Source organism: Tachypleus tridentatus, chromosome 9, assembly GCF_004210375.1.
Source record: "Tachypleus tridentatus isolate NWPU-2018 chromosome 9, ASM421037v1, whole genome shotgun sequence".
NCBI lineage: Eukaryota > Metazoa > Arthropoda > Merostomata > Xiphosura > Limulidae > Tachypleus > Tachypleus tridentatus.
Genome location: NC_134833.1, coordinates 115,025,733 through 115,050,604, shown reverse-complemented (window position 1 = coordinate 115,050,604; position 24,872 = coordinate 115,025,733). Strand labels below are relative to the sequence as shown.

Genomic DNA, 24,872 nt, shown 5'->3' with positions numbered 1-24,872 from the left:
TAGGTTTGCACAGATCAGCTGATTACGACGCCATTTCCCGATTGCAGATATCTTCATTTGTGTATTAGCTACGCGGTTTTAAGTGAAGTGCAATTTTTTCGTTTGGTGGATTTCAGAATGAATGACCTGAAGGAGCAACGACTTGCTGTGAAATTTTGTGTTAAACTTGGAAAATCTGCGACTGAAACTTTTGCTATGCTTAACACGGCTTACGGTGATGTTGCTATGAAGCGTACGGCATGTTTCAAGTGGCATGAACATTTTAAGGATGGTCGACAGTCCATTGAAGATGATGAGCGTCCTGGACGTCCTTCCACGTCAACTGACGACCCACACGTCGACAAAATCAACACCCTGGTGCGGGCAAATCGACCTCTGACTGTCAGTGAGCTTGCTGAAGAGTGTAGGATATCAGTTGGATCTTGTCACGAGATTTTGACCGGAAAATTGAAGACGCACCGCGTTGCTGCGAAATTTGTGCCTCATAACTCGTGAGTTTTTGGCCAAACACTCGATCACTGTTCTTCCCCACCCCCCCTACTCACCTGACCTTGCTCCTTGCAATTTTTTCTTGTTCCCCAAACTCAAAAGACCCTTGAAAGGAAGAAGATGTGAGACGATTCCCGAGATTAAGGCAAATGCGACGAAGGAGCTGGAGGACATTACAAAAGAAGCGTACCAGGACTGTTTCAACAAGTGGAAACACCGTTGGGATAAGTGTGTGCGTTGGGGAGGAGAGTACTTTGAAGGGGTCCCAGACCTGTAACTTCTAAATAAAGTACATTTTGTTTTATGACATCAGTCCTCGTATTTTTTTTAACAGACCTCGTTAAATTATAATTTTGGTTGCCTAACTATCAGTGAATTAAACCTTAAATAAAAATGGAGTAGGTCACTTCTCACAAAATGCAAAAACAAGTTTTTGTTCTTAAGGTCCCTACACTTAACAATAAATAAAACCTGAATATACTAGATACATATTCATGTATTTGCAGTAATGCATAATAAAAACTGATTAAAGATAAAAAAAGCTAACTATAATAAGACACAGATATAAAATTTTAGAGGTATTTTCATTAAAAGGAACTACAAGTGTAAATAGCATAATTCTTCTTTATGAAATGCTTATTTTTTAAAACTATCATTAAATACTGATGATTAATTATATACCTCAGGACAGCTGGTATGGATATTAACACTTTTACTAATACAGCAGAGAATGTTTTAACCTTCTTAGGTTATCTTCAGGTTAAGAATGCCCATACCGGCCATCCTGAGATGTATATTTTTACTTCAAGTGGGTTTCTCGTCATTATGATGATTAATTAATTCAGACTCAATTATGTTTCCGAAGTATTATTTTAAAGTTATCTTTTCAGAAGCAGCTGATGAACTGTTGAATTATATATATACTTAGTTTAGTGTTGGTATATTTCACAGTAATCACATACCAAAAATGTGATGTGTAAAGAAATATAACTATTGGTTTTGTGGCACATGTCGAACTCATATGTAAATAATCTTAATATATGGTGTCTATTATATGCAAAGTCATGTTTTTATTTATTTTTTAATGATATATATATTTAACAAATAATAAATATGTTAATTAATATAAATCATGTAATACAATTATTAAACCTAAAATATTTTAACAAATTTAATAAAAGTATGCAATTTAACATCTTTCATTACCTGCAAGAGATGTAATATGCTTAAGAAGGTCTTGAAAAACAAGCCATTGTTTCCATTTGTTTAGACTAGTTGTGTGAGACAGCCAATATATTAGAAGGATTTCCTGAGGAAAAAGAAAAGTTATACAGATGATTTTTTAAATTATTAGTCATGGTTAAATATCAAATGTGTATCAAAAATACATTTACAAAATTTTAAAATATCTGGAACAATATTTTCTTAGTGGTTTCATTATCTATACATAATAGACATACATGAACAGTTAGCAAAAAAATGTTACTTTGAAAAATAAGCTTTTAAGAAATCTCAAGGATGTGCTGTGTTCGTATCTTACAGAATAAAAACAGTTATATGAAACTATATTCGTTATTTTTACAGCAGACATACAAAATGAAAATAAACAACTCCATAGTATACAAAGAATGCTGATATTTTATTGGCTGATCTATAATTTAATATATTGTGTAATTTCAACTTTCTTTTACATAAAAAATTATTGAACTATTGAAGCAAAACATCATAAGCTTTAACTGTTTCTTCTACCTATATTTAGGTTAGGAACTATTTATCTAGGTGAATATATTTACATGAAAAAATACTAAATACACATATAACTACATATAGAAACAAAAATAAGTTTTTTTCCAATATAATAAAATTAATCAAATTCCTATCCAAGAACACTGTAATAGCAATGTTAGTTTATTTACTGTTATCATTAAATTAACAATAATAAAAAATTCCTTGCTTTTTTTACCTTATATAAACTCTGTCTAAAATACTTATATAACTTATACAAGTTTAACTTTTAATACATTAATTTTCTAAGCTTTGTTAATTAATCTAGAATCCAGTTTCTACATCATCAACATACTGCCCTACACTTTTTGTTCAAACATTCAACATAAAATGAGCTTTCTTTATTTTAAGTATCACCCTTTTATTTTGAAAATAAATAAACTACTGCTGAACATACCAGTAGTTGTTTGGGTACAATACCACTTTTCTTTAATGCATCATGTAGTGTAGTGTCAGAAGTTTCTTTCGATTGTATAACAGCATGAAACATGAAGTCACCTGTAATAGATATGTAATGTGCTAAAAAAATCTCACATTTTTTATCCAGTACAAAAAAATGCAATATATCTTTCTACAATTCAAACAAAATAAAAAACATTTGATGTTCATTAAACCTTCCATATGGGTCAGGGGTGAAAGGCAATGTCATCTCGTTTGCTGACTCTCAAAGTTTTATTGAACTACTATTTTATAAATTTATGTCATGATGTTTGATATTAAACTGTTAATTATAATTCAAGTTTTTATATCATACATTATTTATTTTCTTACTTGAAAAAGTAAATATAAAAAACACACCTAAACGTTTTTGTGTGTCATGTATCATGCTAAATGCAGCAATGGTGAAAATTAGATGTTTGTGGTGTCAAAAGTCTATAGTTTTGTACAAATTAGAAACTCAAATTACCAATACTGAAAACCTAGAATTTCAAATAAAAATATTTTATCTTTCCTATTTACTAAGCTATTAGTACATTTAGTGAATCAAACATAGCAAATCCATTCACCTCTTTATATTTTTAGAAAATGGTCCCTTATATGCATTTACTTCTATATATGGCATGAGAATAACCAATCACAAGCTCAGAATGTCCTCTCAATGAATTTCTCAGCCATTTTCAAATATAACAAAGTCCTGTTTATCCTTTGAGACAAACATTTGTGCTGGTAAGTAGAGTTTTAAGCACTTGATAAATTATAGCCTGTATTGCTACTTTTTTTTTTTTTTATTTGATACAAACGTCGTGTGTGTGTGTGTGTGTGTATAAAACCTTAAAAATAATATTTCACTTTGCATCCTCTACATTTAAAACTTCTTAAGGCTTAGCAAGCTACTGACAAGCAGCAACCTAGTCTAAAGGTCATAATTAGAAAAAATAAATGTTCACTTTATTTCTTCATTTAATGGTTTTTTTCAAGAAAAGTATGTTTATGAATGTTTTTATAAATATTAATAATCTATATACATAATACAATGTATAATAATTGAAAGTTGACTGTATCTTACAAAATATTAATCCACTGAAACTCAACTTAGACATGTCACTTTGTAAAAAACTAAAGGTCAGTTTTACATTATTGAATATGGTAACATCAGTGAAAGTGCACTACATCATTGTAACTTCTGTATTGCTAGCCAGGCGTGGCAAAAAGTCAATATAATAAAAACAATAAATCTATATAAATGTATAATGTAATGAAATCTTAAATTACTTAGTTTAAACATTTATGTTGTGATATAAAAAGGCATAATTTATATTTATTTCTAAATTTTGTATGGTGGTTACGAGATTGATCAAATCGACTGAACCCAAACAGAGATTCACTGTTGAAAATAATATAAAACATAAAACTTTTTCATTACAAACATTTAACAAAACTATCTAGACATTATAAAGATTTCACATGGGAAATCTAAGAATTTTCTGATGCCTACAAATATGTTTAATCTTAAAATGAAAATTACTTTGCATGTTGGATAGGCAATGTGTAAAAATACAAAAAGCATGTGAAAAGCAAAGCTTAAGAAACCTAATACTTAATTTAGAAAATCTGATATTGTAATATTTGCTGATAATATGCCAAATTTTGTGAACATATGCTTGCTAATTTAAAAGTAATAGAATGAAAATTATAATAAGCACAAACTGGTTACGATGTCAGTCCCAGAGACCGAGCCAATGATGTAAGGGTTAATTAACTGGCAAGTATAGAAATCCTTTACATGGAAACTGATATAAAACATTTTAATTTCTCTCACCAGATACTTTAGACAATACATACTAAAGAAAGTAATAACAAGCCTAATGAAAACTATTCCATCAAAAAAAACCTGAAATTATTTGACTAGAACTTCAACAATACCATTATTTCCACAAATATAAAAAAATAAGTATTAAAGCAATTTTTTATCAATCTCTTTGAAACTACAGAAAATAAAATTAATAAAACAATGAATCTGTCATACTAATATTTTAATGTTATTGTCCTTGCAAAAAAAATTATCTAGGTATTTTCAAAAGTTAACATATATGGAAAAAATAAAATAAAGCACCAGAATGTTGACAATAAGTCACCAACCGGTTCATATACCACTTACTACAGATAATTTCCACTAATTATATTGTAATGAGTATTTTTATGCTTTTTTTTTCCCTGTTACAGATATCAGATGGCAGAAATTCCTTACTTTCTAGGTAAAACACATACAGTCTCAGCAGTAACTAGTAGCAGTACTAAAATTGACAGCTTTTTCTTTTATTTATTAAATCTGTGTGTGTGAGTTATTAAGAAATCTGTAATTACAAAAGTCATGGACCCACAAAGTTATGTTTGAACAGTTATGAAATATATATTTCCAAAACAGTTAAAAGCCAACATGGACTGGCTCCACTGGTAATTTTAGAGTTAACAACTCACAGATTATAAAAACACTGTAAATGATACTGATGATTGTTCTTTCTCGATCAGTTTGTTTAAAATTCATGATAAGCAAGATATAGTTACCTATTTTTCTTAAGTCAGATTCAGAACTTGCAGGATGCACTGTAATGGGTAACACTGATGAGCCATTCTCAATGGCATCTTCTTTAACCAAATGAGAGTAACTAAGTTGAAACAACCTCAGAAATTTTGACAAAGTCATAAGAACCTCCTGGTTGTCAGCAAAGGTTACATGTTTACCCACAGAATAAGTTGAAGTCTGATGAACAGAAGCAAGTGACACCAAATTCCCTACTTCAGATTCTGTTAAGTTGAACATTGATGAAAAAAGCTGGAAAGTTAACATACTTGCATAAAGATACCGTTACAACAGCCACACTCAAGACCAGAAATACATTTGTAATGTTAATCAATGAAACAAGGAAAGCTTAGTAAACTCTAATATGAAAATAAATTACAATAAGCCTTCTTTTTAACACATAGAGTCATAAAATAATATCTACAAAAGTACAAAATACAAATAAAATATATTTTAAATTACTAACCACAATAAATAATACTCTCTGCTGGAAACCCTTAAGCTAACATCTGCACTTATACAGAATTATATAATCCATTTTACTTGACTGCACTTTTGTTTATGAGTGTTCCATAGTTGTTCTTAAGTTGGAAGAATAGTTTATTATATTATGAATTGACTTTGAAGTATGAAAAAAAAATGAAACCTTTAATAATTGCATGCATTATAGTTAATCTTGTGTGAAGATATTTTCCCTACCTTCAAAATGAGGACAGAACAGAACCTAATGGAAACATTTTATCGTGTTGTATTATATTCAACATTAAAAAGTAATTTTTATTCAAACCAAACAGAATATTAAACTCTCACCTGAACATCTCTTGGCTCTGTTTCTTCATCACAAACTGGAGATTTTTCTTTTTGCTTGTTATTGATACCTTCTACAATTCTGTACAAAGCCACTAGCTGTTTAATTCGCCAACATATCTGAAGAAGTATTTTACTTTCAAAATCTAACTTATCTGGGTCTAAAAAAAAAAAAGTACAAGCAACTGAAAGAAACTGTTTTAAACATCTTACTGAAAGAAAACTCTGTATCATCTATAACTTACTTGTCTGATAACCACAGGCACTGACACACAGCACCTATGCCCTGATTCTATTTGACAGTGTCCCAAATCCCCATTTGGTGTCTTACAAAATCTAAAAAAAACCATGATCAATATCATACTGAATTTCCACATCTCATGGTCTGAGTTCTGAATCTTTTAAATACCTAGTGACACCTCTACTGACAACCAATATCACCTATGGGTAAATAGTCACTTTATAAAGGTCTGATAAGGTAAAAAAAAAAAACATTAAAAATACCAAACTTTTCTAGTCTGGAATTTTACTATACTATATTTTTATAGTATGTTATGACATATAAAGTCATAAATGCATTTGCAACATTTATTCAAAACGTTTTAATTCAACATAACACTTCTTTAAATATAAAAACTTTATTCACTAGCTGTCAAAAGGTGAAAAAATTACTCCTACAGTATGTTTTAACTGTGGAGTTCCTAATGGTTTGATTATCACTTACTTTCCATGCAAGAAAGTGTGAAACACATACTTTTGAAGGCTGTATCCCAGACATTCAACTCCTACCCTTTCATAAAAATTGTTTGTTATTTTAAATATTTTTCAAACTTCATTTTTTTTGGTAGATGATAAAAATATTAATTAATTATTTTATTATTATTCTAATATATTGCTAACTTAGATATTTTATTGGAAAATTTTGCATTAAAAATAATTTTATTCTTTAGCTTAATAGCTCTAAACAGTTACATTAAAATACACAATAAGTACTGCACCATTAACAACTTACAATACTTAACCATGTATCTAAATCCTATCTCTTCACAGAGATTATTTAAAAGGCCCCAATGTACAATAACTAACCAGTATGCCAAGGACTTACCTTGATTCTGAAGATAACTGTGTAAAGTGGAAACTATCTCACTGATAAATTCACTAGTTAGAAACTTGTTCTGCAAAATTATTTCTACAGCCTAAGAACAAAGAAAAATGTGATGTGTATTCATAAATTTCTATATATACAAACTCTCTAAAGTGAAAATGGTTCACAGCTGCTAGTGCACTATTCAATTATTTACAATGAACACCATTCAATTCTAACTATTACCTGCATTTAAAACTGAAAGAACATTATTTAGTTTTGAAAATTACAAATGTTTACAGAGGGAAAAAAATACTATCCAATTCTAGTTATTATCCATGTTGAGAGAACAATATATAGTTATTGCCTATACTTAAAAACTGAAAGGACACTATTCAATTCTAGTTATTATCCATGTTTACAGATGAAAGAACACTATTCAATTCTAGTTATTACCCATCTTTACAGATAAAAGAACAATATCTAATTCTAGTTATTACCCATATTTACAACTGAAATAACACTATTCACATTTTCAAAACTGCATACATTTAAAACTTAACAGATCCTTCTGAGACATCTCTTTACAACTATTAAATAAATCAGTCATATAAAAAATAAATCATATTAAAAGAAAATGAAATTACTAACCTGCTGTCGAATACTAGCTGTCTTCAAATCCAGCAAGATTTTTTTAATTTCAGAAACCAATTTATCTAGTGAAAGAAATAACTATAAAGTAACTACATAGTATTATAATATCATAAAATGATACTAAGGTATTTTATTAATTAAAACCTGGTTTGATCTGTTAACACAATAATTGCCCAAGCTGTCAATTTGACAGTTTTCCCTTTTAAAATATAAATATCTTTATGCATTTTTAGGAAAGATATGCTGTTGTCCTTTCAAGATATTTTCTAAATCTGTACATTAAATATCCTGACAGTGTTTCAAATATAAATATCTTTATGCATTTTTAGGAAAGATATGCTGTTGTCCTTTCAAGATATTTTCTAAATCTGTACATTAAATATCCTGACAGTGTTTCAAAGGCAAAACTGTAAAAATAAAAGTTATAATCAATTTTACCTAGAATCACAAAAAACTCGTCAACTTGACTGTCGTTTACATTACAGCTTTTATTTATAACATACAATTTGGGTTGATTCTTTTTTGTATTGCAAATAACCTGCAGTTTCAGTATAGATGCCCATCATTATTTCTATTTCCAAATGAGCTCCCAAATCTTTTATTACATTAGTCTGATTATATTCTGGCCCTTGAGGTCTCAAAGGATAAGTGTGAAGAAATTTTAGCATAGTATACTTACAATCTTAGCAATTCCTGTGAGAAGTGGTATCTACTTATTTCTCAGCTTGAGTAAATCATAACACAGCCTACTTATAATCCTCTATCTATATTCTGTTCCTGTGAAAAGTGGTATAGGCTTGTCTGTTGATTTAAGTATATATATAGTAACAGAGAAACTGACAGGCTCAAAAACTCAAAAGTGGCTCATAGATGTCAAACTTGTGCTCAACACGCGATAGAGATGCTAACAGCTTTGTTAAAAATTATTATAATGCAGGAAACATAAGCAATCACGAAAGCAATAAGCCCTGGATTTGTGAAACAGACAGTCCTGCATATGAAAGTGAGGAAAGTACAAATAAAGTGCTACTACCAACAAAACAGTTTTTCAGATGCATAAGAGGTTATGGTAGAAGCAGCAGTCCTAAACAATCCTCTGCAGTTCCAGCTGCTTTATCTGTATCATTTCCTGCAGCATATACAAGTGCTCCAGGTGTGTCAGCCAATTTCTTTGGTGCAGTGCTAGCCACAGTAGCTCCAGTTACTTTATCAGTGCAAACTTGCACACAGGAGAATGGAAATGATGAAACAATTTAGGAAATTAGTAATCTCAGTTTTGAGGCTGCAGGAAGAGATGCTGCTTAAAGTATTTTGAGAGAAAGTCCAGGTCTCACACAATATACAAAATGCAACACTGATAGTCTTCTCAGTACTTTTCACTTATTGACTGATATGTGAATACTACACCAAATCCAATGATGTGCAAAGTAGAGGTGCATAGTGTGCAAAATGATGATACCTAGAAACTCTCTCTGATGAGGTCACAAAGATTTATGAAACTGCTACATGATCACTGGGCCTGTGGTGAAAAAAGCATTTACCTGAAAAACTTTTGGTCTGTGCAATGAATATCATTTTGAGATCTTAACATTTTGACTTGGGTAAAAAGAAATGCAAAACTTCATAGTAATGAATTTGCTCTTACATAAGGAATTTGTAATGGCTTCATGAACAGCTGCTTACCTCAAAACCACAACACTACTGGACACAATACATAGCAAACAAATTTGACAAATTTTGAACAAGGTTTCAGCTGGCAGCTGTATCAAGTTAAATATGTAAAAGAAAACAATGCCAGGTTTTAAATACAGTAAAACAGAACTTAAGATAAATGCACTTTATGTAAAAGACGTGTGTGGTAAGCACACATCAAAAGTTAAAAATGTTTTACCTGTTTGGATTGTACCACTGAAGCTAGTTTATTATGGGAATCACTTTATTTTCCTCTCTCTCATTTTTTTTTTTAATACAAATATATACTTTAAATAAAAGTCCAGAGGTACAACTTTTAAGTGAATTATTTATATTTTTGGTTAACTTTATAACACTTGTATGGCCATCATTTGGTAACCGCCATCTATTGTGTATGGCCATCATTTGATAACTGTCATGTATTGTGAAATACTGCATAAGCATTTTGTTCTAATTTAGAAAATGTATAGTGGGTCACCAGTTTGATTTAATTAAGTTTTAGTTTATGAATAATTAATGTTTTCTTTAAATTTTCTTTCATTGATGTTTATCAAGAACTTTCTTGTTTCTATATACAGTAAGTAAATATATATTGATGTAATGGGCTGAAGAGCCTTTAGCTGTCTATGACTAGTTGGTGATAAATTAAAAAAAATAAATGGTAGGCACTCCACTTGTTATCAAAATAATATATACATATGGAACGAGTATGTACAAAAATTCCTCACACTATGTAGGTGACAGTTATATCTTAAACACTTCTTGTCAAAAATCCACTAAGGCTTATTCAGTTACTTTAGAATTCAGTTGAAAAACCAAACTACTTTTCTTTATTATTATTGCCAGACTATATGTGTATATTTTGCCTCCATTGTCATTGAGTTACTGTAGTTTTATCCTGTACTTCAAAAATCATCTGCTCCTTTTTCATATTTCCTAAAATTGTCCACCTTTCAATGTCCACTCAGGCTGGTTGAATTACTTCATAACACACTTTGACAAGGTAACTTATTCTCCTTATCTCTAATGAAATTGTTAATCTCACTTAAACATATCAACTGTTAGGCCTTTTACTCTCACAACTAGAACTGCATTTAACTGAACTTCACCTTCCTGTTACTTTACTCTCATCTGCTTAATGCCATTTACACATCTCTCATTTAGGCCTTCTAGAAATCTCTATAGCCTTAACATCAATGGATTGCACATGATGTTCAGTAGCCTGAATATCAATGAATTATAAACACAATGTGTGATTATTATCGAATTATGTAATCAAATTTGTCATAACTATTACCTTTAAAATAATTGCTTTAAACTCTTGTTACAAAAAATTTAAGTTATTATGATATATTCACCAACAAATTAATTACTAATATTTACACAAAGTCTTTTATATCTGACAATGTTGTTCTCATTGCATAATTCAGTCATTAATGGTAATTGGATGTTGAATCACTGTGCTTTATTTTTATAATTTAATTACTTGAATATATAGTTTAGAATAATGTACCTACCAGTTTGTATTTGGTTTTGAATGTACATGTATACCACCTGCTTACTAACTTGTTTTATTTGATGTTTATTTCTATAGTAAAGTTATTAAAGTGTGTTTTTGTACAAGTATTAATTTTAACAAAATAAATAATAAAATTGGAAACTTAAAAATCTGCAAGTAGAGGTTGTAAAAAAAAAGGAGAGTAAACAAAACTGGAGATACTGTAAACATTATTTACTCAAACTACAAACCCCTACTATGGGTCCATGATGTTACCAATCTTTCACTTGGAGGAGTTAAAATAGGAATTTATAGTTTAAGTAAATGATGTCTACAGTATTTCTTCCAGCCTTGTTTCTTTTTTTATTTTTTATAACCCCTATTTGCATGCTTTTATTTATCTTGTTTGTTTTATGCTTAAGTATGGGAAAAGTATCACTTAATATTGTAACTAACTTTATACATTGTAATAATAATAAACATAGCTAATAGCTAGCTGATACTGTACACAATGATTTACTGTAGCTATTGACTATTTGATCACATTATTTGAGATGTGAAGTGTTTAGCCATAGCTGGATTGTCATGGAGACTTACATGAGAATTTAGCAAACACTTACATAAAATATAGAAGAAATGAACTGGCTTTTCAATACCCTTAAAACCTTTGCAAGAATTTATTTAATATTTTATAAAAGGTTTAAGTGCAATATACCAAGGCATTAATGTTGTAAGCTGGCAAGAATAATAATAATAATTAAAAAAAACAGGCTGTTTTGAACAAATCTTTTCCTTTTGCTTTTTTGTGTACACTTTTATATATGTACAGCCTTAGCAGTCAATAGTAAATATTTTAAAGTCTTGTTTGACCTAAATATTTACTGTATAACTCTAAGTTTATGGGACTGTACCCAAGAAGACTCTCAGATTACCAACAAAACAATATGAGTGTCACAAAATAAATTTGTTTAACTTATAGGTTTCAAATTTCATTTTCATAGCCCCTAGAACCTTCAAAGTGACTATCAAAAGCTCTTTTTAATTTAAGTTACACAATTATATATTTTGTCTTTCACTTTCTCTATGATATTACCATCTGTAGCTATTATCAACAAATTGTACTATACAGTCTACAGAACATTACAATGAAATGTTTAAAATTAAGACTAGGAAAATGTAGATTTCTTTTAATACTTTGTGAATTAACACATAATTAAGTAAAATATAAAACGTAAACCTAAACACAATTCTCCCACGTCCACTTGTTTATGTGGAAGAAGTATGGAAAATGCAATAATGTTTTGAGCCAAAATACATGCCATTTAAACTCATTTATCCACAGATTTTTAACTACTTAGCAATTTTTACTTCAAGAACAAGAAGTCATTTTTACATTCTCTGAAACTCAGCTTTCAGTTCTTTAGAGATTTGTATAATGTTTAGCACCATATGGTAGTAAAGGTCTCACATTTATTTTTGTGTGAGCATACATACATACCTTGGTTGAGATCAGAATCTTTCAACATTGTCCTAAGATCTTTCAGAAGATGTAAATCTCTTGCTTTTTTGCTGTTTCTCCCACTAAGTAATAAATTTTCACAGTTACTAAAAACAAAATACATATATATTTCTCAATTTAAATCAAAATCATTTTTATATATTTAGTTCATGTAGTATATTTTTTCCAGTAATTGTATTTAAACTTTATTAAAATTAAAAAAAAAAGAGGGGGTTAGAATTACGGTGATAACAGATATATGGAGCTTTGAGCTAAAACTGAAACCCAAATAAGTTCTAGCATTCATCAAAAATTCTAATCAGTAATGGATTGCAATAAATAGAGTTGAAATTATAGGATTTTCTCAACTCCCATCTAAACAATTCAATTTTCATAATTAAATTACTATTTATCCTTCAATTTGCTAAAATTTGCAGTACACATATTATCTACTTCAGTACATAGATCTTGACCTCACATATCAAAGAGAATGTATGGATTAACGTTTTTATCAAAAACAATTCAGTTATAAAGCATGAATAGCTACTTCTACCCTGACACATAGGTATATTACAGCTAATCGAAACACTTGCTGAGTATGGGATACTTCTCTCACACAAAACATTTTATTTGAAAGATAAAATAAAAATAAATAAATAAAATTTGTGTACAGAAAATTATGATTTAAATAAATATTTCAACAATGAACTATGTGAATTAAATCTGGTATGTAAACAAAGATTTTCACACAAGCCTTTCCAAGTGCTATCTTGTTGTAGTGACATTGATCTTATCAGTACAAAAGTAATGAATTGTGATAAACATTGGCTTATGTAATTGCTATGTATCTTTATTGATTTATAGATGAGAATTAATAAATGATACACCTGACACTGAAACCCTAACTGATTACTTTGCTTACTTTTTATTTAACTACTGAATAATTTTAAATGTTTTTTCTATAATTTTGCATCTTTAATTTCCACTACTCTTAATCATTGTTACACATGCTGATTCCAGTACAAGGTTTTTCCTACTAATGTTTTTTTCATTTGGATAAAATGAAATTAATCCATACAGACAAGTGTATTAATATGTACTTTGTATAAGGTACTTATACAATATGTGGTAGACAAATATAGTGGAATGAAATCATAAACAAGACAAGAATAATGCCACATTACTGAAAATTCCAGCCCTATAAATAAGAGATCAGGAAAATTCTAAGCATGAGAGTGGAAGAAGAATATACCTCTATGAAAGAGGGAACTGTGAGAGAGAGAGAGAGAGAGAGAAAAGTAACAGAGAGGATAATGGAATGAAGAAAAAAGGATAAGAATATAAAATGGGCCAAGGCTGAGGCAAATAGGTGCTAACAATAGGGCTCAAGATATAAGTTGTTGTGTAAATCTAAAACCCAGAAGGAAGAGAGGAATAAGCAAGACCTAAGAAGTGTGTTAGGGTTGGACCCCTCAACCACCAGGACCCTCTCAGGACCCGTCACGGGTGGCCAAGCACAGCAAACATGTGGGTGGATGTTCAGATCCCACAGGAGGTAAACTGAAAAAACAGAGCCTTACCTGGGAGGTCCCCATACCATGTACAGGAATCCACACCGAGGGGCCTAGAAAGAAAAGGTGAGCAGAAGATTGATCTAGATGAGCAATAAATGGCAATGATGAGAAAAACATCAGGAAGATAAGAACACGAGAGGTTATACAACATGTGATCTCGTCAGCAAGAAGTAGGGAAGTATGGAGGCTATTAATTATGTGATAATCCAAAACTCATTGAAAAATTATGGAAATGATCCTGACAGTTAATAAGCCTCTAAAAAGCCATATCAAAAATGAGGCTCAAGTGTGTATACTAAGAACAAATCACAGTCCATTAAAAATTCAAGACAAAAATTTTAAAGCAATAAATTGCTCATAGACATGAAACCTTAAACGAGTTATCAACAATTGATGCTGCTACATACAACATTCCCGCTGTTAAAGGGTTAAACATGCCTATGGTCTGCAGCACCAATGTAAAAAATAAAGATTAACAAGTACGCATGCATATGGAGAATTAGTGGACATAGAGATGTGTCACCCTCCTATTGGTTGAGGGCTTTTGTCACAAAATAATGCCACCATGTAGTGGCACAATTCACGTGATGATCATATGAAAAGTGGGAGTTGCACCAGTGCCAGTGGCATACAAATCTCCTTGTCAAATATGCTGAGAAAAATAGTTAATCTGTGTGTGGTGGTGAGTGATCATCTCGGAATTGGAGTTTATTTTTCATTTGCTTGTATTTACAGCTTTATAAACTTATCAGTTAAATACTACATTTTTACTTCATTTTTGAGATTTTCAGATGAAAATACAAGTCTACCACTAGTAAATCAACCCTTCTATGATTTGTTATTCAAAAAATTAGTGTCTCATTTTAATTTGACTTCAACAATTCCAGCTGAAACACATCACTACATCTGTCCTTCTATATACTAGGTCCTTGAACCTCTAATTGTAGTGGTAATCAGATAACTCTGTACTCTGTTTACCTGTGAGCTATCACATTATTACAAAGCATCCTTATTACAAAATTCTTTAAAAACCAACAAAAGTTAAAAATATTAAAGCACTAACTGCACATTTTCTATGCATCATTTAAATCTTTATCACAAAAATAAATCCTTTAAGCTAAAGATGTTAAATAGGTGAACTTTTAATGCTGACCTGTTTTGTTTATTTAATTGCCTTACCTGAGTGCACAGTGAAATGGGACAGCAAAAGAATAAATGTTCCCGTCAGCATCAAGTAAGCAGCAGGGATAGATCATGGGTTTACAATTGTGAGCTGTTGTATTGTTCAACCCCATCATAGTGTAGTTAAAATACAAAAGTCTGTAAAAAACAAACATTTTATTTTAAATCCAACTAAAAAAATTATGATTCGTAGCACATGTATAATTATAAAATAGAGTAGATAAATAAGCTCAAACATTTTCAAAATACTCAAAAACAAGTTTTTGTTACATTAGAAATTACTCAAAGTATACTAGTTTCTACATGACAGATTTTAACAGAAAATTCCATTAACACATAACAAAATAATATATCAAAATATCAAGGCTGTAAATGGCTTGGATCAACATCAACCATACAAACTACATCAGAGCATTTCAGGTCTGTTGGTTTCAACATATGCAAGTTGCTAAAATAATTAGATAGTGGTACAGCCATCTACCTTTTGCATCTCCCAAAATGAGATTCATTACCTTTCAAAAACCAAGTGCCCAACTTGCAGAACACTTAACACTTAACAGACTAAACTGTTACAAAAATGTCCTACAAGTTAAACACTTTTATCACAATTCAATCTGCTACATTTCTCTCTTTTCACAAAAACTGTCATTTCAGGCCTCATTACAGAATCATCAAGTGAACACAAAATGAACATCACCCAGTTTTTCCATATTTCTGAGTCAAACTCGATGTCTTAACTTCAGGGGATTATCCCTAGATAAGAACCAATTTTTTTCTGAAAGTTCCAGTTTTTATTTATGAGACTGTCAAGTTATATTTGTAATTATCCTGTAGTAATCTATCTTTTTTGTATTTTCTGGGCTTGAACACAGTAGCTTTTGAAATCCCATGAAAGTGTTTTACAATCTGAACTGAGGGGTTAACCACAGCTACTGCTAGAAAGTATTTTGTTATAAGCAATTCAAACTCCTGTCTTCTCTCATACAAGGTCTGTCTTTAGGCTTAATCTCAGAATCATAAAATGACTCAAAATATTATTTAAAAACATTCAAGAAATCTCTGAACTAAGGAAGACAACATCGTTTCCATTAGTGTGATATTAACTCCATCAAAATAAGCTTGATAACTTTGATTTCTTTGTACCCATTTAAAGTATTTACAGATTTAATACATCTAACCTTCAAAATAGTATGTATTACAAAATTTAGCAGTCTTTCAGTTGATGCTACAAGACTTCATATACAAAAAATTATGTACATTTTTAGTAAAGTATTTTTAATAAACTGAAATAGAGATTTGTCCAAGAATATACTGAGATATGTTTTGAATAAGTCTATGTGCTAAGTTATTTTCATGATGAGATTCAAAATACTTATTAATCTCAACAATCTCAAATTTCCTTTCAGTAATGTCAAAAACACCCAAAATACATTTCAACTGCTTGTTTTCAGTAACACTGTATTTATCTGTTATTTTCTCTACATTATATTCACTTGGGATACATGCACCTCAACGTTATGCAATCAAATTGCATTTCCCACAAGCTACTATGAACTGCTCACGTCTCAAAAAACATTATATTATTATTATTATTATTATTAATTATTTTACCTAATATAATCTTAACTAACCTAAAAAGATATGATTGTCAATGACACATAACCCTACTTTTTTTATACTAATGGTAGTGATGCATTAAATAATTATTTAATTAAATAATGCACCAAAGAATACAGACTAATAATATGCAAAAAGTAGACAATTTTCTCTATCTTCCATAATTTTTCTGCCTTTTAACTATGCAACAAGAGCCATTACAAATGTCTCCAAGCTAGTCGTTAGCTCTCCCATGGAAATGATCTTTATGTTCTCAGTAAAACTGACAATTATCTATCAAGAGCACAACATTATACCATATGTCATTTGATATATGAAAATCTTGTCTTCCTATTGGTTATAGGTAATACATAATTAAATATAAGACAAAACTATTAACAAGTCCTGAAATGAGGATGTAACAGGTGGGTGTGACAGAAGAGGTCTGATTTTCTATGCAATAGCTATGTAACCAAACAAAATTAAAGGCTTTTAAAATTATATGTCTGAGCAATGATAATTTGATAGTGACTAAGTTATGTTTCATTTTATACTTCTGGAGGTGTGGTGGGATAAAACAGGAAAAAAGAAGATGCCTAGAGAATAATTTGTCACAAGTGTCACACTGATGAAAATTCAGAACGTTTTTAATATACCATTAAAATATGGATTGTTAGTTAAAATTTTACACTATATTAACTGGTATAACATAAACAAAATAATACTTTAATAAAATTTCTTAATGCAAAGTACTAAACCTTTGTGTCATGAAGGATACCTGTGGCAATATGGTTACACATAGAGCAATGTTACTAGTTAAGCTGCAAGAAGTGGCATTACAAGCCTTGTTCAACCAGTTACAGTTGTGATCTGTATTAGGTTCATAAAACCTTCATGATGCTAGCAAAATCAAATTCAATACGACATTAGTCATCCCATTACCTTTACACACATAAATGTTTTAAACTATAAAATCGACATTAACTTTCTAAAATTAACATCAAAAGAAGTTCTAATTATTACAATCCAAGTTGTATGAGAGTCCTACAACACATTGTTGGTTTATGTTCATTTTCTTATTAACATACATTTTGTTCATATTCCTGGAAAGTTTCTACACTAGGCTTCAACAATTAAGGCAGTCATTACTTAAGTGTGTTTGACATAAAGTTTCACCTAATCTCAATTTACTTTTAGTACTCTGCATATTGAATCTTTCAAACAACTTGTGGATTTATGCTTTTCTGGGTTTGCTTGTTTATTTAATGAAACATATATGTTCTTTATTGACCATAAGACTTGATATGTGGAGTAAAGTGAGGAAGAGTTTATTAACAAACTTGTGTATAACCTTTATTATCTCATAGTTAATAAACTGGAAGTAATTTCACAATTACTTGACTTTCTTTTGACAGTTTGAAAAATATAATCTTACCTTCCAAACTTTCCAACATTAAAAGCTCCAACACGAGGACCTTGTTGGGAACACCAAGTCTGTAAAAAATATTAAAACTGCTTTCTCTTAACAATTCACTGGTTTACAGAATATCAAAGCTTCTGCAATGAATGGTACAAATTCCTATCTTAATGCTGTCTGTGAAAAAATAGATACAGTTTTTGTCCACGTATGATATACTATCCTACTCAAAAGAATACTGCATAGTCACCAACTTAAAATTCCATCTCTGAAAGATTTTACTTAAAATTCCATCTCTGAAAGATTTTGAAGAACCCATTCGTAACCTTTTCCTTGAAGTATATTGCATGCTTTCTCAGAAGTTGGTGTATAATCCTATCATGACTCATTCTCTGAAAGATGTATAATCCAATCTTAATACTTTCTTTGTTGCATTATTATGTTTACTTCAATCTCAACTCACTCCCTCAAGAGTGAGGTATAATCCCATCCATGTTTTACTGGTTGGACATTAGAATACTCATGAGAAAGATATTTCTCCAATTCCTTATGTCCACAATAAGTAAAAAATACAAGTACCATGACTGCATAAATAATAAATGACAATATTAAAAAAAAAAAAAACATGGTTCCTATTTATGAATTCCAAAAAAATGAATTTTGTTTCTTCAAAATACACCAATTTGATTTTAATTTCAAAACTTTAAATAATTAAGTATTCGTGTGTACAGATAAAGCCAGAATATAAACAATATTAATTTTCCATCAAAATAACATTTATGTTTGTGTGACTAAGAATTAAGCCTGGAAAACAAATAGGCAGATAAACTGCAAATTATAAAAACTAAGTGTTTGATGTTTTGGAGAGCTACTCTCTCCCAGACCTGAAGCCTATGAGTTCTGATTACAGATTAGTTAACTAAGATTTAATATTATACAGTTCACAAGATGTTAATATTACTATTCTAAGGTATTACAATAGTGTTTGAAGTATGAACCAAAAACAAATTAGAAAACTACATACATATTTGTATAAAAAAACTGACAGTCCTGCAAAACAGTAAAATGTTGCAAGTTATTACACATAATAAAAATTAATAAATAAGAACTTAGATTTAAGAAAACATAAACTGGAACATTTAGAGAGGTATCATTAAAACATACAAAATGAAAATATAAACCAAGATTTGAAAATATTTAAAAATGCTAGCTTATTATATTTTCAAGCACAATCAAGTTCAACAAGCAAGTTAAGCAACCTACTCTATCATGAGATTGATCAAAAAATGTTTTAAAGAGTTTTTAATGTAAATTTAACTCAAACTCAAGTATATTCTACCAAGATATGGCTGAAAATACTGATCTATTCCTCTGATGCTTCCCACTGTCCAATTCAATTACATTTGTCTTTTTGGCTGAAAATCAATCCATACCACGTATTATCAACAAAATGAAGGTAAGCAAATTTTTATGAGGTATGGTGATAATTATTAAGAAATCATGAAAATAATTCCAGCAGCACAAAAAAGTATGGATTTAAAGTGTTACTTTTATAAATTTGTAGTGCACAATGGAGAGATTTACATATTTTTATAGAAAGGTTAGACAAAACGACCTTTTATACTTTAGATATTAATGAAAGAGCTTTATTTTAACCAACACATAGGTGAAACATTGGTTACAATAAAAATTTCTTTTATAATTATCTAGAGTATAGAGGTCATTTTTCTAGCTTTTTCATCAAAATGTGTTTAAAGTGTTAATTCACCTGAAACAAAAATAAAGTGTTTTATTTAGTTGCCTAGGACAAAAAAACAGGCATTACTTCAACAAGAATTAACCCTATGGAGAATAATATTTAACATTAGACACAGATAATTCTTTCACAAGGCACTATTAGGTATGACATTCAACAGTTCTTTATCTTTATGAAAATGATGAGCTGAAACACACATTAGGACAAGCCTAAACAAATGCTAAAGCAACCATCTGAAGTCCTAGAAATAAGGGAGTAACTTTTGTCAATACTGACTGGCATAAAGAACATGTCAACTCATTTTAAACTGCTTATAATGCTGTACATAAATATATGCATCAACATGCCCAAGTACAGAAACGTTTATCAATAAATAAATATTCAACTCTCTTCTGAGAGAAAAATACCACCTGATAATTTTGTAATTTTGACATAACTATAGGAACCAAATAAAATTCAACTGGTCTTCTCAAATAACCAAGTGCATTTTGAAGAATATAATAACAAACACTTGTAAAATAACCGATATCTATTAATATTGAATATAACAACTTAGTCTTGTTAATCTTTCAAGAGGTTTGATCCTACTGAACGTATGGATGAAAACATGCTTGATAGTGAGAGTATCCACATGATGGGTAAAGTTGTTTAACTACTAATTTTCATAAAATGCAATGTTTTCATATTTAAAGGTACTATTATTTCTTTACTACATTTATACTGGTTTTATTCTGCTCACCTTACAGGCTTGTGTGAGACCAAGCTGTAAATAAGAAGTATTATTTTGCCACACACTATTAGCATTTAAGCTTGTTTGGTTCAGAAAACACACAATTATCTAGATTTACTAATACAATGAGTTAAGGCTTAAAGAAAACCTAAACCATAAATGCATGTTTGCATACATAATTTATTTATGCATGTTTAATATCTTGAATAGACAAATGCAGAATGAAAAATAGAAATTTTGACATAATTATGCTTATAAGTTATTAACAATCATATATTCATATCATTAGTATAAAAATATTAAAGTTCCCACCTCTACAATACCTCTTCGTGGAGCATAAATGACAAGAAAGTAAGCTCTCTTGGATATCTGTCCTTCTCTGTGTTCAGGATGGCTACTTTCATCCACAGTTTCTATCCATCCACATTGAGCATCACGGTAACCTGGAAGTAAAAAAACCTACAAATGAGCTTTGTGAGTGCCAAGTAATTAACCCACTGACAGCTGGTTCACTGTATAGGGTACAGTTCATCTCTGGTAGTTGAATGCAAGTGTGCTGTACACAGTGTATGGCTCACAAAAATTCCACACACCTTGTTAGCAGATGCAATCAAAGGATTAAAAAATCAAAGAATGACAGGTAATTTTATTTGATAACTGAAGAGAGGGTAGTTGACATCATACACATTATTAATTCTATAACTATTAAAATACGTGTAAATTTCTAGTAAGCCTCAAAAGTTCCTAAAAATTTACAACTATGAAAGTCTAAATCATACAAATGATCATTTAAAATGCATGACACTAAACTTCAAACCAAAACTGTAAATAAATTTTCTTTTTCTTTTAATTCACAAACCCTCAGTCACATACTATAACAAATATACTTAATTCAGTAAAATGGTATTAAACTGCTTTTGTCTACAGTAGGAACCTAGTAAAGTTTATCTGCCATATATAAGAAGAATATTCCATACAATTTACAAAAAACCTGTTATATAAATTCCTAATGACTAAATATTATAAACCATAAGATACATTAACATATATTTACATAAATGCAGAGCTGAGATGTAATACAGTGTTCTGTGAGATGGAGTAGCTGGCAAATGATTTTGAAAGGTTATGTATATTTTACAGTATTTTGTCCCTTCAAACATTCTACACTCTCACATTGAGACTGATCTTGGAAGGACCAAAAACTGGGTTAAAATAAGGGACAAAAGTTAAGTCTAATTTGATTTATAGTCAAGGCAGACTATCTGTTAATTCTTTGAAGACATGATCCTTCAGGAAATGATGAATTGTAAAACTCATCAGAAATAAGTTGTTTTGATTTTTCTTAACAGTATATCTATTTTTTTTTTAAAATCAAGCTTTCATTTCTTCCCAAGTCTGTGTGTCACCTATAAATCCAAAGAATAATCTATTTAAAAATAGAGCTCATAACAAAAGTAATAAGTCTGAGACAAATTTTAATGAAATCAAAAAGCTAGTTTAAGTTTCATTGACAAACACTTGACTTTGGCAAAACTCAAAAAATAATAAATCCTGAAAAAAGAAGGTAACTGAGAAAGACAAGATTCCTATTGTTCAAATATTTCCTATATATTTATAACTCTAAATAACATCCAAGATTAGTTGACTTTTCACAGTGCGTAGTGCGAGTCCAATTATATGCATGTCTATTTAACCTATTTAAATTTAACATTCAGTTTGAGGCAAAGACAATTAAACAAGTCATTAAAATATTGTTTCAAGACCTTACCTTTCCACATCCTTACTGCTAGACCCTTGAGAATGTCAAAAAGAATAACACGGCCAAAACCATCTGTAATGGCTGCCATAGTCTTGTTAGGTGACAGTACGATTCGTCCTCCCTGGCGTCTTTTATCATATATTCCATGTCTGAAAATAATGTATGCAACAAGTTATGAACATGACCCCAATATCAGGACAAAAACAAAAAATACTGATAATACTGAGAGGAATCCCTTTAAAAAGCAATAATGTGTAAACAATATTCAAAAAAACTAAATTATAAGATAAGTTCACATCTTACCATTCAAGACATTATTGAGTCACCTCAAACAACTATACACTCCTGCAATACTAGTGTTGGTGTTTATAATATAATAGTTTATATCATTAAGAACAATAAAAGAAAATCATATAAATTTAGGTAACCTCTATCACCAAACAATGCAATTACACACAAAATTTCACAGCATTTCAGGTAGTGATAATACCACAATAGTTAGTCAACTCATTATAACTGAGTTTTTCTCTTGGCCATTGCTCCCAGAGAGGCAGAAAAAGATATTAAAAACTTAATTTTTAGTACTAAAAGAAACTACAATTAGATGAAGTTGCCATCAACACAAACAAAGTGGTAAGATGGAGTTTAAATAGTCACCCAGTTGTGATCTCTGATGTGCTTTCAGCACTAGTGTATTTAAAACCTATAAAATCCTTAGAAATAAAAAGTAAAACAAAAATTATTGGATTTTTAGTTAATTTTACATGTTTTAGAGAAAATTATGAAAAACCAGTATGATTTCCAAATGTAAGAGACATTTTTAAACATAGGGGACTTTTCTCATTTATTTCTTGATCAAGAATGTGAAATAAATACAGATATCTTCAGGAAGATGTTGCTAAAACTCAACAGTAAATCATGGAGATGCAATCCTACTAGGTTTCTTATAAATTCAAAGTTGAGATTTCATAGGTTATAAGAAGTAAGCTTTTGTATTTGTTATTACATCAATAACACTTTTTTTATTTTACACATGAACTATTACATTTAGTTCATTACTTTTTTAAAATTAATTTGAACAATCATCATGTGGGTGTGAAATAAATTAAGTTACTTCTCTACCTTAAAATCTGATATATCATTTCAAAGAAAAAATAAATCACACTATTGTTTTAAATATATGATATTAAAAGAAACTCACTTCATAGGTACAAGTGTTGGTGCTTCAAGAGATGGATGGTGAGGATCTTCTTGTTGGGTTCGTCCTCTAAACCCAAGTAGTCCACTAAAACATCAAAAACAGGTTAGACATTAAAAAATACATCTTAAGTTTAGCAATTACAAGTCTCAAAATTACCTTTAGATATAACAGATTATTATTCCACATACTGAAGAAAGAAATATTAACTGACTGAACATTATATTTATCTCCTAATTTACCAAACACAAGACTTGAAAGTTTTTAATCTTTATTACTTTTATGCTCTCTTTCAACAATAACAAAGCATATACATGACATCTACTTGCTGTGATTTGTAACTTGAATAAGAATGAAATTAAAACAAACCCTGTTATAAATGTTTTCAACTTGCTTGCAACTGCCATAGCCATTTCAGATAATATAGGTTGAACTGTTCCCTGAAAGGAGAAAACACCTTACCTAGATCTAAAGTCATAAAAATTCTTTAACAGAAGCACAGAAAAGTTAAGCATTTTCACAGGACCTATCATTTATACAGTACTTAAGATGTAAAATAAACAGAAAACTTTTAAACCAATTCAAAAATTCACATCATGTTTTTAAAGATCAGCTTAACATCCAAACTTAAAAAAATCTCAATATGATATCAAAATAAATGGAAAATAAGTTACTAAATTAGCAATTTTCTCACGAAGTGTTATATGTTGGACATTTATACAAGGAATACATGAATGCTGTGCCACTGATGTTAATATGAGATGATCTGTTACCGGTTATATTTATATCAAGTTTGTTGCTATGAAATATTTTAATCATACCTCTGAAGCACAGAAAAAACCAATATATGGTTCTAGACCAACAGTTACTAGAAGAGTTGAGGCTGGAATTATGGATTTAACAGTACCATGAGATCCTCGCTGAATTGACTCTCCCATCATCTGATCAAATGAAGAAGGAGTCACTCCTCCTGAATAAATAATTGTTTAAGCAACGATACAGAATACTTCACATCATATGCAAATAAATATTAATATAAATTTTTACAATTGCACAATAGAATTCTAGAAACCAATTTCTTCATCACAGCACACTTGAAAAAGAGCTTCTCCAATCCAACATACTTAGAGC

General features: G+C 30.0%; 1 protein-coding gene across 2 annotated transcripts in view; it reads right to left on the bottom strand.

Annotated features, from left to right (window-relative positions):
- Rab3-GAP (Rab3 GTPase activating protein) overlaps nt 1-24,872 on the bottom strand; it is a 60,995-nt gene that overhangs the window by 23,210 nt on the left and 12,913 nt on the right. For both annotated transcript variants that reach the window (XM_076456636.1, XM_076456635.1), the window contains exons 9-22: nt 24,563-24,711; nt 24,111-24,181; nt 23,745-23,828; nt 22,553-22,692; nt 21,097-21,227; nt 18,317-18,375; nt 15,283-15,423; nt 12,530-12,612; nt 7,839-7,903; nt 7,209-7,299; nt 6,107-6,264; nt 5,281-5,548; nt 2,672-2,772; nt 1,696-1,798 (exon numbers count right to left, since the gene is read on the bottom strand). In XM_076456636.1, the coding sequence (XP_076312751.1) occupies nt 1,696-1,798; nt 2,672-2,772; nt 5,281-5,548; nt 6,107-6,264; nt 7,209-7,299; nt 7,839-7,903; nt 12,530-12,612; nt 15,283-15,423; nt 18,317-18,375; nt 21,097-21,227; nt 22,553-22,692; nt 23,745-23,828; nt 24,111-24,181; nt 24,563-24,711 (1,644 nt within the window). The remainder of the gene's footprint in view (nt 1-1,695; nt 1,799-2,671; nt 2,773-5,280; nt 5,549-6,106; nt 6,265-7,208; nt 7,300-7,838; nt 7,904-12,529; nt 12,613-15,282; nt 15,424-18,316; nt 18,376-21,096; nt 21,228-22,552; nt 22,693-23,744; nt 23,829-24,110; nt 24,182-24,562; nt 24,712-24,872) is intronic.